This window comes from Aphelocoma coerulescens, chromosome 2 (assembly GCF_041296385.1).
Source record: "Aphelocoma coerulescens isolate FSJ_1873_10779 chromosome 2, UR_Acoe_1.0, whole genome shotgun sequence".
NCBI lineage: Eukaryota > Metazoa > Chordata > Aves > Passeriformes > Corvidae > Aphelocoma > Aphelocoma coerulescens.
The window spans coordinates 90,376,158-90,391,515 of NC_091015.1; the positions used below are offsets into that span (position 1 = coordinate 90,376,158).

The window sequence follows — 15,358 nt, forward strand, 5'->3', positions numbered from 1 at the left end:
ACACCTTCAGGTGTTGCCAACTCTGACGAAATTATGTGCCATAGTACCAGTATGTTCTCACAGACACAATTGAATGATTTGCGTTTAAAGGAGTCCACACGTCTCCAGCTTGCAGTTAACCAGCATCTCTGTTATTTTCACACATCCCATGGAGAGACAACTGGATAATTCTTACAAAGCCACTGCCCAGAATAGCACAAAGGAGCCATCTTACCAGATGCCTGCACTTCATTGACATACTGCAGCAGATCCTGCCCTTGGTGGATGACATCAAAGGTCAAGTTATTCATGGTCAGGGCTTTGTCTGCATGATGCTGGAGCCTCTGTTCTGCTATTGTAAGATCTTCAGTGTCAAAGTCATTCATCTGCTGAGAGAGCTCATCATTCCAAGACTCAAGGTCTGAAATTATCTGGGGGAAAAAGGATGGAGACAATGTTCAATTACCCATTACACAACAGAAAACAGTTTACTTCCAGTGTTGCACTGATGATGGACATAGGGAATTCAAGTTGCTCACTGTTGATTGACTTCACTGATCAAGTTTGACATGGTTCAGACACGGGCTGTCTTATCATTTATTTTAAATTTTGGCAAACAATCCAAAAGAACCTCTTTGAAAACTGCTACAGTTCTTCAACCAGTGCTTGCAACACTGTGGGTACCCCTGCCTAATTTAAGGTACTCCATCAACACATTACTTGTGAAACAGATGAAGTCAACATGTTTTTATCTCCACTTTTAAAGAAAAATGTGGATCTGGAATATCTTTTTCATTCTTCAAACTGCACCACATAATAATTCACACATCAAGAGCCAGCTTAGCTTACATTTGTGCCAATCTTGAGCCCTTTTACAAGAAAGCCAGCTCTACCTTCTGTGGGCAGGAAGCATCAGGCCACACGTACCTTTGACTTCTGCCAGACAACTGAGAAGCACACAGCGCAAAAGGCTGGGTACTCAGTGAATGCAGCAAAACCAAACAGCATACTTTATTACAATAGTACTGCAATGCCAGAACTAAATTTGCTTGCTGATATCTTTCAGCTACACTTCAGTTTTACACTTTAATTCTGGATTTTATTCTTTGCTGTAGGATGTCCAAAGAAGGGTAGCCAAGAAAGTTTTTGGGTCTTTTAACACATGTATCACAACAGTAAGTTCTCCTTGTCTGTCCACACAAATTTATTTTCCAAATCATATTGCAAAGCCTGTCCAAAATGTAAAATTCTCCTTTTAATTAGGATACAAAACAGGTTTTAAGGCTAACAGATAGTGCTTACAACCCCCATTATCAAAGTGGGTTGAGTTCATATGGCATGGATTTGATGCGTCAGTTACTTCAAAAAAGTATGTCTAATACACTTATCCCTCAAGCCAATAATCAATTTTTTTCCAGAATTTTTAGCACAGTTTTGGCACCAACTATTGCAGTTCATTGGGAAAGCAAACACAGATATCAAGAACTAAGTATGGCTTAGTTCCAGTGTTATACAATTTCAGGAGTAGGACAAGCTCATGTGAATGGCGCTAAATGACGGGAAAGTACCTATTTATGCATCAAGATACAACAAAAACACTAAACGGGCATTAGCAATCAAGTTGCCAAGTCCATAAATATTTAACCAAAGTCATTTGTTGTCAGCAAAATAAAGATGCCACTGCCCCTTTTTCAAGTGGCTGTAATAGCTCCAAAGTTAGTGAGACAGTTAAACGACCAGACATTCCAGGAAAAGAGGCCTTCTAGAAAAAAAGCAGAATGGGGGAGATAGCAAAGTTAAATCATCTGTATAAAGCTTCTGTAGTTTGCTACAATCTCTCATGAAGGTTTTTTTCCATTCTGCTCACATGATGCCATTAAAAAAATGGACACATCAAGTAATTAGTATTAACATTGTGGCACCAGTGAGTTCCTTCCTGTTTTAAAGGTGTTCTGCAAAAAATTTTATTTGATTCACTATGTCTTCAAGTTTTGCACTATGTCATGATGGGAGATATCAAACAATTAAGGAAGCTATTTGCAATCCCTAAACCTGCTCAGCTACCTCTGCTGAAGTGAAAACAGGCAGTCAGGGCTAACACTGAAAACAGAAAAGCTGATGGCTAAAGTATTCAGGAAGATAGACAGGACAAAGCTTTTAGCCACTGCTTGAAGCTCCTTTCATCTTCCATGTGCTCTAAACATCACACAATCTATTTAGGCATTATGAGTGAGTGGTTTTCCCTCTACCGCCCACAAAATCCTCAACAAGTTCCCTTCGTTTCCTTTTTACTTGGTCCATGCCCAACATGTCTTACCACCTCCCTCTGCTATTCATGTCCTTTTAAATGACGTGAAATTTTAAAGAAACTTCAGGTTTTCCTGACAGTCCAGCCAGAGAAATTGCTTACTTTCAGCTCTTGTGCATCTCAGATCTGCTCTTCCCAGCTTCTCTCTGAAACTCTATTCATTTATTATTAAAAGCAGTGCAGGTCATCTAATGCTTGTTTCTTCTTAACATTCAAAAGTTACCCTGAAGAAATAACTGTAGCTGGACTTTGTCAAACAGAAATCCGAGCATTAAAGAAGGTTGCAAAACTCCACCATCAAAATACCATCTTTCCCCATCTTTCTAAACACCAGTATACAAAGGATTAAGATTTAACATGGCACATTTATGACACTGTTTTACAAGCAAAGCTAGTCCATCTCCCTTCAGAACAGATGCCAAAACCTTCTCTCTTTTACTATTAAGTGAGAATAAAGTAAAAAACACAGTAAGCTCACAATAGGACACTGCTGTGGCTAAGTGTCTATTATAATAATGGAATAGATTGTAGTCACTAGCTCCTAAGATTCACTTTACTTGATAGGAAAAACAACTAGTTTCAAGAGGTCAAAACTGTGTGTAGCCTCAGCCAAGAGGGTTCAGTGATAGTGCCTCCAAAGAACAGCCATGAACAGCCAGTAAGAATTATAGCTTTTCCCATGCTATCTCGTACAACCCCATGCTTAAGATCATGGCACACACATTGTTTAAAGCAGCTTGAAACACTCTGAACAAGACCAATACATTCCCTTTTCCCTTCAAAAGATCAGGATGCCCACGATTCAAATAAATAATGGCAGCATGTTTCCACACTGATTCAAAAGGTAAGTAGTCAATGACCATCACAGCGAAGTTTCCTAACAGGGGCAGTAATCCTCATATTTTTTCAGCAGTAATTAGGTGGTGCAAGGTGGTCTATTTCAGCCATTGCACCCACTGCAAATCTGAGGGCAGAGTTAATGTAAAAATAGCATTCACTAAGCCCTCTCTGCCCACACTCTTCAGTGCTTCCCCTAAAGTTCTGCTTTACAGACAATACTTTTAGAGCAAGCAGGCTTGCTTGTAAAGTTTTCCTAAGACAATCAGCATTAAACAAACAGAACAAATGACTAATAGACATCTAAAGTAACTGAATAACAAATTCATACTGCTCTCAGGAAATGGACATCCCAGCATAAACATAGGCTAACAATTTACCATAGCACGTGTTCAAGAAGTTCTGAGTGCAGATCCTGAGCTGCCTGACATCCCTATATTCTATTAAATGTAAAGGTAACACTGACAGGAAACAAGGCAGGGTATAATACAGAAGGGATGCAGACTCTTTCATACTGAGTGGGGAAGAAATAAAGAACTGCAGGTCTCTTCTCAGAAGTGTTTAACTACCATTCGTGGTACCAACTGAGTGATCATCAAGACCTGGAAAATATTATGTGCTGGGGAGAAAAAAAAAGGGAAAATGGGAAAGGGAGAAGAGTTAGGTTTCTGTGATATCCCAGCATTTTGCATCCTTGTCTTTTCAGCAGTGTGATTTAACAGGCATCTTGTAAGTATGGTCCAAAAATAGAGTTGAGATAAAGCTGTGAGCTGAAAAGTGTGTGGTATGCTGTGTGTAGAGGAGCCCTGGCATAGGCCTCAAGGCATGTAAGTTACAGACAGGCAAAAATGCACAGCCACAGATGAGACAAACACATTTCGGACTGTGTACTTTGCCACCAGCATTACCATCCCACTGGCTGGGTTCACACACACACCTTCCTCATGCTACTAATCACACTAGCAAGGGACTCTTCACCTACATTATTTTGCTCATTCTTTCCTTCAGTTAATACAGGCATTTACAAAGGAGTCCCTCAAATAGCTCACAAACAATGGCACTAAAAATCATGCTGAGGATAGAGAAGGTCAAGTTTATATGCCAAGAGCAAGGGGCAAAACAGACAGTACTGCAGTTATATCAATTTCAGAAGAGCAGGAGTATCTGAAAAGTTGTAGAATAAAAGAAACAAAGTATTTCATCAGCAAATAATAAGGGACGAATGAGGAGAAGAAGGGAATTAACCCTGCCAGCAAATCTCACCACTGTCCCCAGAAGCACTGCTGCATGGTATGATCCTGCAGTGCCAGGGGAGCCCTTTGTCCCATTTTAACCTGTGTAATTTTGCAAGCAGTAAGAGAAGCTAGAAACACTACTTGCCTTCGAGAAAAGCTGTCCTCACAGGATGCTCCCCTGAACGAACTGCCCCTACAGCCAAGTCTTAATTGACTGGACCAGTCACACAAAATCCTGGAGGAAGGAGAAGGTCAAAACAAGGTCTGCAAATTCCTAGCTGGCATCTGGCTCCTCCTCATTATCAAGTTACTTCAGCTGAGCTTCTGCTTTCAAACAACTGACCTGGAACTAGTCCCCACATTTTCTTCCTGGAAGTTTCCGAACAGATGTCTGCCTTCAGGGAGAGGGAAAAGAGACGCGCGCTTTGCTGAGGAAGCAGAGAAGTCATGGTACAGAGACAGCAAAACAATCAACATTTTGCTGAAGTCACTCTGCAGCCAGGGCCATTTTCTTTTCTGAAGGACTCTCTATCAATCTAAAATAAGCATTATTTTTATTTCCAAGCCATAGAGACAAATTATACCAACTCTTTCAACAAGGCAACTTTGCTTTATGTTGTATGTGGCAAAATGCAAAGTATGCCAAGTGTCAGGTTTAGAAAAAGCAAGACCTGTCAAGTGTGTGCAGTTTTGGGCACTACAATATATAAAAGACATTAACCTATTAGAGAGAATCCAAAGGAGGGCCATGAAGAGGATGAATAGTTTGGAGGGGAAACCGTACGAAGAGCAGCTGAGGTCACTTGGTCTGTTCAGCCTGGAGGAGACTGAGGGGAGACCTCATTGCAGTTACAACTTCCTCACGAGGGGAAGTGGAAGGGCAGGTACCAACATCTTCACTCTTGTGATCAGTGACTGGACTCAAGGAAACAACATCAAGCAGAGCTAGGGGAGGTTTAGGTTGGATACTAGAAAAGGTTCTTGTCCCAGAGGGTGATTGGGCACCGGAACAGGCTCCCAGGGAAGTGGTCACAGCACCAAGCTTGACAGAGTTCAAGAAGCATTTGGAAAACACTCTGAGGCACGTGGTATGACTCTTGGGATGTCCTGTGCAGGGTCAGGAGTTGGATTTGATGATCCTTATGGGTCCCTTCCAACTCAGTATATTCTATTCTATGATTCTATGAAGTTAGGGTTTGCAGCTTTCTGATGCAAAATTCTATGGGCAGCACCACTTAATAGTACCAGAAGTACTCCTACCTATATAGATGCTGTGCTGCACTGAAGGACTAGAACATATCTGCAAAGCAGGGCTCCTGCAACCAGCCTTTTGCTATTGCAGAATCCTGGCTTGTGTAACCTACAGCACAGAGCAATCAACTTAATCGTGAACGTCACTCAAACCTTTATCCTAATTCTTCCATTAATTTTCTTGGCATGCATTGCCCCACACAGCTGCCAGTCCCAGAAAAAAAGTGTTCTGAGAACATCTCACAGACATCGAGCACTGTTGATCACTCCTGCAAAGATTGTAAGCATATGTGAGACAGCTACTCTCACATAGTCAAAGGAGAAAACTCTTTACAGATCACTGTGAATTGCAAAATTGAAAAAAACCCCTTCTTGGTCTTCCTTTACACCAGAGCTGTTGTTACTGTAAAGCACACACTCTCACTTCCTCTACGGGTAAGGATCAAGAAACTGTGTCTGTCTATTCCTGCACTGCACCTAACAATGTGCTTAGCTAAACCAGACTTCAGCCATGACATCAAATCCTGATTTTCAGAAAGGTGAAAAAAAACCCCAAACCAAAACACTAAAAACCCAAGATGCTATCACTAAAAACCTGCGAAGCCTTCTGCCGACTGCCTCTCTACCTCACATTCATAACCAACAGTTGCAGCTTTTACCTCATACAAGCAAAAGGGTAAAATTATCACTCTAACTCCTGGTTTTGAGAATCTCAAGAGTCATGTAAGTCCTTATATACCCAAACGGATGGATATACTTATATCCATTTACCAATGGATAACCCTGAACCTTATGAGGCACCAACTTGTTTCAGTCACTGTGTACAGCACTAATAGTCTTACAAAGTCACAGGAACTTAGCCGAAGCTTTGTAATGCAACTCTGCTAACCTAAGCTCCCTGTGGAGCTTCACGTCTGTTTGTATACATGTTCCTGCACACACACACAAACTTTTCAACTGATAAGCTACAACTCTCCTTCACAGTTAGGACAGGCTCAAGAATTCTTAAAGTTTTGCAGGGGTGCAGCACTACAACTGCTATTGAATTATTTTCAGAGGTGGAAAAGAATTTATTTTTAAAAAACGACAGCCCATAGAACATTCCCAATGATTAAGACAGAATTCCAAATACCACTTGCAGCTGCCAACTAAAAAAAAGACTGCTGATTTGGAAAAGAAAAAGAAGAGGGGTGTTTTTACAAAACACCAGTTTAGAGGGTTTGTACGAAACCAGCTTGCAAGTCTTACTCATATTAACTGCAGGCATACTAGTTATATCAAGGCAGTTTGATATTCAAACTAAACTTACCAGATAAAGCAACTGATGCATCATGATTTTACCACACATTTGCTTAAAGATGCACTGAGAGCCAACCAAAAAGCTCAGCTCTGCTGAGCACTGAGGTCTTCTGACACTTTCACGTACAGGACAAAAGCCTTAGTTCAGGTAAGAATTAAGTCTATTGGTCATTTGAGCCACATGCCAGTGCAACTCCACAATCTCAGCATAAACATTCCTACACAAGAGGAGAAGTGTGTGCAGTGCAAGTCTGAAAGCAAACACTCACATCTATTGCATCTCTTTCAAATATGCGGAGCTGCAGAAACAGCTCGAGTTTGATCTTGCGTTCTTGAAAAAGCTCCTCCATCTGAGACTGGGCCTCATCCAGCTGCTGCAGGACTGTCTCTATGTGGTTGATCGAGCTGTTATGGGGGGTCTTGTTACTTGAAATGGCAGAATCCCTATTCAAAGCAGAGAGAGGGAAGGGGGAAGAAAAAAGAGCATTATTGAAAAAAACCTCCATACAATCTGGACGCTATACATGACCACAAGATGTAAGCCTGCTTAAGATAAGGTTGGTGCAAGCCATATTGCATGAAAGCTAAGTCTGTACATCCTTGTAAATAAAAAGTCAAACTGTGTTCTAGTACTTGAAAAAAACATTAAGAAATTAATTACTTTCGGTTTTTTTCCCAATTCAACATGTAAAGACATTCTGTTTACAGGAAGGATAAAATTTGAAAACCAGAGACAAACGCTTCCACTGTGAAAAGGAAGTAGCATATGATAACTATTTACTTTACTGAATCTTCCTGGCAAGGAAAGAAAATCAAAATTAGCTAATTTAAAAAAATTACTTAATCTTTTACCTGAGTATAAAACCTACAAATTCAGACATGTTAATCTCCTGAAGCAAACTAGACATGTACCAGAGCAGCTGGGAACCAAATTTATTTATTCAGATAATTTTTGAATGAAATGGACACAAACTTGGCTTTTACTACAGTGAAGTTACTCATCAGTCTGCAAAACAAATTCAAGTGTCTCTTTATAAAACTGCTGCTGCTTAGAACTCAAAATGCTGTGGAGCCCTGCACGTCAGACTACAAAAACACCTAATTGCTTCTATCAAAAAGGTAGCTTATGTCAACAAAATCTCCTTCTTGTGGCAGCAGTGTTTAGAAGCTGAGCTTCCTGTAAATAGAGGTTTAGAGACCATCAGTACAGCACGAAAGATCACTGTAGTCCTAATATTTACAAGTTTTATTTATAGATCATATCTTGTACTCATCATCTCTACCCTCAAAATAGAAAGAGCCTCACAGAACATCAGCAGAACAACAGGAGAGATTTAAATAAAAATCTGTTTTACCTTAGTTGCTGTATGAGATCTTCGCCTTCTTTTATGACATTGACTGTAACCTGCAGAGTGGTCTGTTGCTGTTGACCAAAACGTTTAATCAGGTCTTGGACAGCCTCCACAGACTCAGCATAGACATCATCAAGCAGTTCTTTCTGTAGCTCTTCAAGCCACGTCCACAGCTAAAGGAGAGGGGAAAAAGCAAGAAACATAAACCCAAGGATCAGGCAGTCAGCTATTCTGAATCAATCTCCCTGGACAAGAGAAAACAGACTGAGGTGGCAGGGAAAAAGAGGATTTGTTTTTCTTCATAGAAAAATCCCATCCTCATATTAATGAAAACAAGCCTTTGTTTCAAAAAAGGTTTTCGCTTCTTGGAAATACCAGGAAAGCTTTATCCGTGTTGCTAAGTCACCCTTTCTTCCCCATTTTCCTTCTAGAGAACTGAGCGTATCCGACTGAGCAGAGAGTTCATAGTGAGAAACCCATCTGCAGCTCTGCGCGAGAGTCCCTGGGAGAGAAATGCTATGGTAACACTCTCCGAGAGAAGGGAGGAAGGAAGGAAGGAAGGAAGGGAGATGTATTGTAGCCACCATCAAATTTGCACTGCCAGGCTGACACTGCACACAGACAACATAACACTTTTCAATGGCCTTCAAAAAAAGGAAAAAGAAAGGGAATTTCAGAAAACAAAATAGAGAGACAAATCAGATATGAGAAGTTATTGTCATGATGGTGGCTGCTCTCCTGATTTCAATCTCACACTGTAACAACAAAAATCATCATAAGCAATTCTACCAGTTAATTCGACATTCTTCCTCCCTGTGTCACACATGCACATATCCCTGCTCAAAAATGCCCATGCACTGCGGCTTACACAAAACCCCCGTGGTATATGCTGGACAGGTATCACTGCTGGTCACGTGAAGAACCCTGGGGTGTTCTTTTCCACAATTTCATGATGGAAACTGTAGCATCCTAAGCTCTGCGTGAAAGTCACTCATCAGCAAACCATCAGCCATCTATTGTGGAACTGAAAAAAAGCAGCAGGAGCACGGCTGTGTCCTGCAACACTCCCATGAGCAGCACCAACATCACACTGGAACAGCTGCTCTCACAGGAAGCATTCAAACCCAGTCCCTCCTGTCTATTTTACTATCCCATCCCGAATGCTGCAATTCCAAGAACAAGAGTTTGTTTTTTATCCCAAAAGAGTAACTCTAATCAAAAATATTCAGGTCTTTTGATGACATTTCAATCTCTGCCTTTGAAAATTTTAGAGATTTGTTGAACCTAATTAAAAGGTTAACATTGTTAAAATACATAACTAAACAATCAAAACTGGCTTAATTTCAAAATCTGAGAAACTCAAATGTTCTCTTTATTTCTTTGCTAAACGTTTTCTACAGAAATAGCCATTTCATGCTGCTGTTTGTATATGTATGTTCTGATCATAAAGGTTTCCTAAGTACTACATTAAAATAGAAAACTCAGTGAATGATTCCCGATCTTGATTAATTAGTTCCTTTGAAACTTTTTTTTAAAATCAAATGCTAGTTTTGGTATCTCATAGCTTTACATGACTTCCTGTAGGTTTTGAGTAAACCAAGCTGTAGGCTGTTTTCACAATTGGGATGAACTAATGGGATTTAACTAGACTCTTTTCTACAAATCTACTACCCCTTCCTCCCCAAACCTGAACAGTCTGTTCATACACAGTTATTCTGACTACTCATATGCTTCAAAGACAATGCTTGTCACAAACCTGAATGCAACTCCACAGTTGTAAACACCACAAGCTCAAGGCACAGCGGTCTTTCTTATTAAAAGGGGCACAAATCAATAGAACTTAACAAGTGGGTCAGAAGCACTCATCAACATTCATTCCAGCATAACCCAATGCAGCATCCAAATGGTTTTTTTCCAAATGTGTACTTCGGAATGCAACTTTAACTGGGAAACAAATGAAACTTAAGAGCAAGAAGCCTGAAAATACAACCTGAAAACTGTACTCAATGCCTAGAGGACATGAATTTATTCCTCTCTTGGCTTGTGAAGTTTATGCCTAAGCTATAAAAATAGGGCATCGAGTCAGAGACCTTCCAAGTGAGCTGGTGCGTACACAGAACCAGTACAGCTTGCAACAGACAGAGACATTTGAGAGCAACGCTTTGCTGCTTACTGCAATGTGCTTGGTGCTGGCTGGAAGACCTCTACATGCTTACATACACTCCATGCTTACTACACTGCCTACAAAAGGCCAAATTTACACAGATATTTACTACAGAGAAACTGGGATTAAATAATTTTGAGGTTTTCAGACCATATCAAGTTTGCCCCATAGGTCCCTCAGAAGTACTTGTACTGCAGCTGAAGACAGGTCTGAGAGCCACTTCAATTTTTAACAACATGCCTTCTGCAGCTGAGTTGTGTCAGACCTCTACAAGGAATACACCTCATCTCTTCATTTCTTATTCTTCACATACACTTCAGCCACTTCCATAACTGGGTGGAGATCTGGCAGAAGCAACAAAACCTACAAGAGCTTGACTGGTGAGGTGAGGTACTGTGCACGCGAATAACTCCCTCAAGCTCACCCTGGATGCTGGAGACCAAGCCAACAGAGGACACGCAGACCTTTCCCTCTGCAGAGCCAGTTCAGGGTAACACCACCTGCCTCGAGCAGAAGGACATGGGCACCAGCACAACCAAGTGTTACACTGGCTGGCTTAGTGCCTGGTCAGCATGGCATCACTATAAACATGGTATCTGGCCCCCAAGGTACTCAAGGGCTCAAAAATACACTGTGTTTGCCCAGCCCATGAGCTGAACTGTCCACCTCTTGGGAAGCAAAAACATTTTATGAAAAGTGCAGAGAGAGAAGGAGAGTAATTAGTATGCATTACTTGCCTAGCTGTGATTCATATGCTGTTGAAAGCGGAACAATTTAAGCCATTTTTGAAGTGACTAAACAGCTCTGTGACACTTCCATAGCAAAAGTTCCTTTAATACGTTACCAAACAAGTTTTTACTTTTTTCCACCAAGTAAGTTTGTGACAAACATCTTCCTCTCAAAATAATCTAGGTGTTTATAAACAAAAGTTATAATAAAGCCACCACAGATGAATAAAACGGTGAGGTTATTAAAGCTGGATAGAAATTCATGCACTGTACTGAGAGAAGTTTAATTCTTAATGGGTGGCAGTAGCCAGCTGGGTCCTCTGCAGCTTTCAAACCAGAATGAGCCCTGGATATACTGGAAATTACATAAATTACCTTGTTTTCAGATACAAAATTAAGGCTAAAGACTGTACAAGGTTGCACAGCAAAGCCAAAAGAAAGCAAACAGTTTACAGCAGGGGGTGAACAGAGACTAGAGCTTACCCATACATGTTCATCAGTGCAGAACTACAGATTTTACAGTGCAATGACTTTCTGAAGTAACACATCATTCCATAAAAGAGAGCTTGGCAACAAAAATGCAGTGGTGAAAAAAATCACAAACTCATCATTAAAAAACTATTAACTTTCTCTCGGTGTGAACTTTTGAGCAACTTCCAGTCATGTTTTTTCCTATTCTTTGTAAGAGAAGTAACATGAAGATCCCTAAACAAACCATCAAGTCCTGTGATCTCAGTAGGAATTTTATCCAGCGGCAAGACAGCTCTAACATACAGTGAGAAAACTGCATACATAACTCAATCCAGTCACAGAAGGAGGTTCCTCTCCTCTTTTCATCTGCTCTTTGCATCTTATCAGAATTAAAATTGGAGAGGGAAATAAAATTCTGAATCCCTGATAGGCAAATGTTTCACTCAGCAGATTTTTTTCTTGATCTAAATATAGCACAGACTTAGAAACATCTGCTTGAATGAGCCTGCATCCTGTACTACCTCTTTCCTAAGTTCTTGGGAGCATGCCATTAGTCACTGAGATGGTATTATTTCAATTGTCTTGCAACATCCTGGAAGTTTCAGTGTTTCCATCATGGGCCTCTATCCATTTAAGTCCCATCTCCGTAATCTCCTGAAAGACTCCAGTTAAATAAGACCCTACTGTACTTTGCTGAATATCAACAGAGAACAATTATTTTTGAGTAAATACTTTACCCAAGAGCACAGAGTTATTTTATTAGGGTAAAATATCCATTGCACTCTTGCACAATTTATTTTTTCATTTTTATAGTAACAGCTTTCGGATTCTCAGTCTGCCTTTTCAGTAGGCTCAGGCAAAGAAAGGCACGCGGTTTCTGCGTGTAAAAACTGCAAATTCCTCTTTCTGCCCCTGCCCCCCAGCACATTGTTGCAGTATGTGCATTACCACAGGCACAGTTGTTGAAGGAGCTATTATTTGTACAGGGCCAAATGTTGCAATACTATTCCCTAACAAGTATCTCTAGGCATAGAAAGGGGCTCTGTGTGTATGTCTGCCTGTAAGCTTTGGCTTTCAGGATATGCAGTGGACAAAATATGCGTCTTTTTAAAAACAAAAACCTTAAGATGTTAAACCCCCTGGAGTTTGTTTTCCAGGGTCTTTCAGTAGTATTTAAGATGCTAAATGCCTGCTTTTTTTTTTCATTAAATATAATTACCTTTAAAAGCTTCAAATACCCCTATCTATTCTATGGTTATAAAGGTATTAATTTCCAATTCAGAATAAAGTCATCCTTGCAGCAAAACCAAGTTTCCCACATGTTCATAAAATTACATCAACTACTGTTAATATTTGCCTGCTAACACTACCCTGTTAACATTTGCCCTATTTCTTAACTGAACAAGAGAAAAATGTCTATACATAGCTTAACAGAGCATAAAGGCCTACTTCTGCCTCACTTTTGTCAAGCACTTTGTGCTATTTCAGTAACACTTGGACTTAAATTTCATCCCTTTTTCATCCCAAGGAAAGAAGCTACCAGTATCAAAAAACTCAAGAGAGAAGAAAACCTGTGCTGGGAAACTAAATTCCAGTCCTACCAGCAGTAAGCCACTACACACTTGAGTGTGTAGCCACTGGAAGTGTTTCTCATTTCAGATTTAAAAGTGTCCTCCAGAACTTTCAGACTCCAGATGAGCAGCGAATCAAAATACTGACCAGAGTGCACTTTGTATCTTTTGCCAGACCTGTTACATTGACCACGGCTGTGCTATAATGACACAATAAAAACATTGGAGATGCACAAGCCTGAAGGATAAAGCCTTTTACACTTAGATAGTGGCATCCAAAAGATGCTCTGCTGCCTGGAACTAGCAAGCAGAGGAGAAAGCAGCCTTTCTGTGACATGCAAATTTAACCTGTAGACCACCAGCACAAAGATCAAACACCCAGGAAGGACAAGCAACCAAAGGAGCAAGGCTGTCATCTTGATGCCTTACGTTTTAACCTTTATATTTTTCAGATTCTGTACTGCTTGGTGTGTGACTCTGAAAGTTTCTTGTGGCCTGTTAATTTCTGCTCTCGTGCTGGGTGGACATGGCAGGGCCCCTCCAGGCCTGCTTTTCAAGGACACTTAGACTGTCCTGGGCAGAAGAGAATAAACCAAAGAGCCTCTAAAGGGGGGGTAAGCTGAAGGGAAAACTGAAGCTTTAATTGGAGAATTAACCCTGCTATGCAGATGAACCAAACCTATAAAAGAGTGAAGAACTTGTGACCTGTTGTCCATCTTGGGGTCCAGTTTGAGAATGGATTCGGGCTCCCCAGGGTGTACCTCTTTTGTTCCCTTGCTCCTGTCTGGTCTCTGTTTCTGGGAGGCCTCTCAAGGCATCTCAGGGTCTACCTCGAGATGAAACAAATGCAAGGCTGTACAAGGGACACCTTCCTACACTGGGCAATGCAGAGGAGGGCACATATCCAGGAGTGAGTTGTGAGACAAAGTGAAACGATTATCAACAAGCTTTTTTGAATCAAATGCACATGCCTCATAGGTAGATATGAATGAATGGGCAGCACTGTGGCCAGAGCAAGGCCTCCTCTGCCTTCCCATGCACTGGCATCCTCAAAATGATGCCACCTTCCTTCCAAAGCTTGCACAGACTACTGTTTCATTACTTTGGTAATGAAGGCCTTGTATGTGAAAACCTAGCCAATTCCACTTCCCCTCTCTTTGTTTCAACCTCAGTCTACTCTAGAGCAAAGTTTAGTCTGAGTAAGATGAAAAAAGAAGAGACATGTCTTCTAGTAACACCATTAAGCATATTGTGTATACATAAAAAGTGCTCTGAGCTATTTTATAATCAACTTGTCAGAATACACACAAAAGGTTATATGCAAAAAAGCAACAGGCTCTTAAGAGATACTCTCTTCCACATACAGTCAGCCTGAACTGCATTCCCACACTTGACTCCAGTTAGGAAAATATCTGTTGCTCTACTTTGGCACTACAACAAACACCTGGCTTGGACAGGATTTCAGTCTTCCCACTCACAGATGCTGAGGGAGCCATTCTGGAGAGAGTGTGTGCGCACATGTGTATGTCTGTGTATGGAAGAATTTGAACTCACACCAAAATGCTGTTCATCTCTACTCTGTGACACACTTCACAGCAGAGACTATTGAGACTCCTGCTCCTGTGTTCTGCACACAACCTTTTATAACTGTTTGTTACTGTTATCTTTATTTTTAACTGTTATCCTTCACCTGTGCAATTTTTTTCTCACCTCAACCCTTGCCATACTATTAGATGTCCAAAGGCACAAAAGCCATAAGGGTTCCACTGTCCTGCAATGGTCTGTTTCAGATGTTCAGTTTTATCTTGCCCATCCTCAGGCCAGGAATCTGTCAAGACACAGTACTTCCAATGCAAAGATCCTGACAGGGATATGATCCAAAACACTTTTAAAGCTTGCCAGTGCACAGCTTAACTTCAGTACATCACTTACTGAGAAGTCTGGCTTATAGATTGAAATTTCTCACTGTTTGCATGGGAGCTAAAAATCAATAATCACAACCTTACAACTTTAGTAATAAGACAGCAGCATGTAATCACAATTTATAAATAGCAAGCAACTGATTTTCTCAGATCACCATGAAGCAAAATGAGTGGTACCATTACATAACACTGTACTTCTGTCATTTCTGAATAGATCCTTTTTGTCCTCAGTGAAAACTGT

The 15,358-nt window shown here is 40.7% G+C and overlaps 1 protein-coding gene across 1 annotated transcript in view; it reads right to left on the bottom strand.

Annotated features, from left to right (window-relative positions):
- The window catches only part of TRIO (trio Rho guanine nucleotide exchange factor), a 248,805-nt gene that overhangs the window by 116,133 nt on the left and 117,314 nt on the right, over positions 1-15,358 (bottom strand). The window contains 3 exon segments of the mRNA XM_069004019.1: positions 215-410; positions 7,179-7,353; positions 8,265-8,434. Of these exon segments, the coding sequence (XP_068860120.1) occupies positions 215-410; positions 7,179-7,353; positions 8,265-8,434 (541 nt within the window).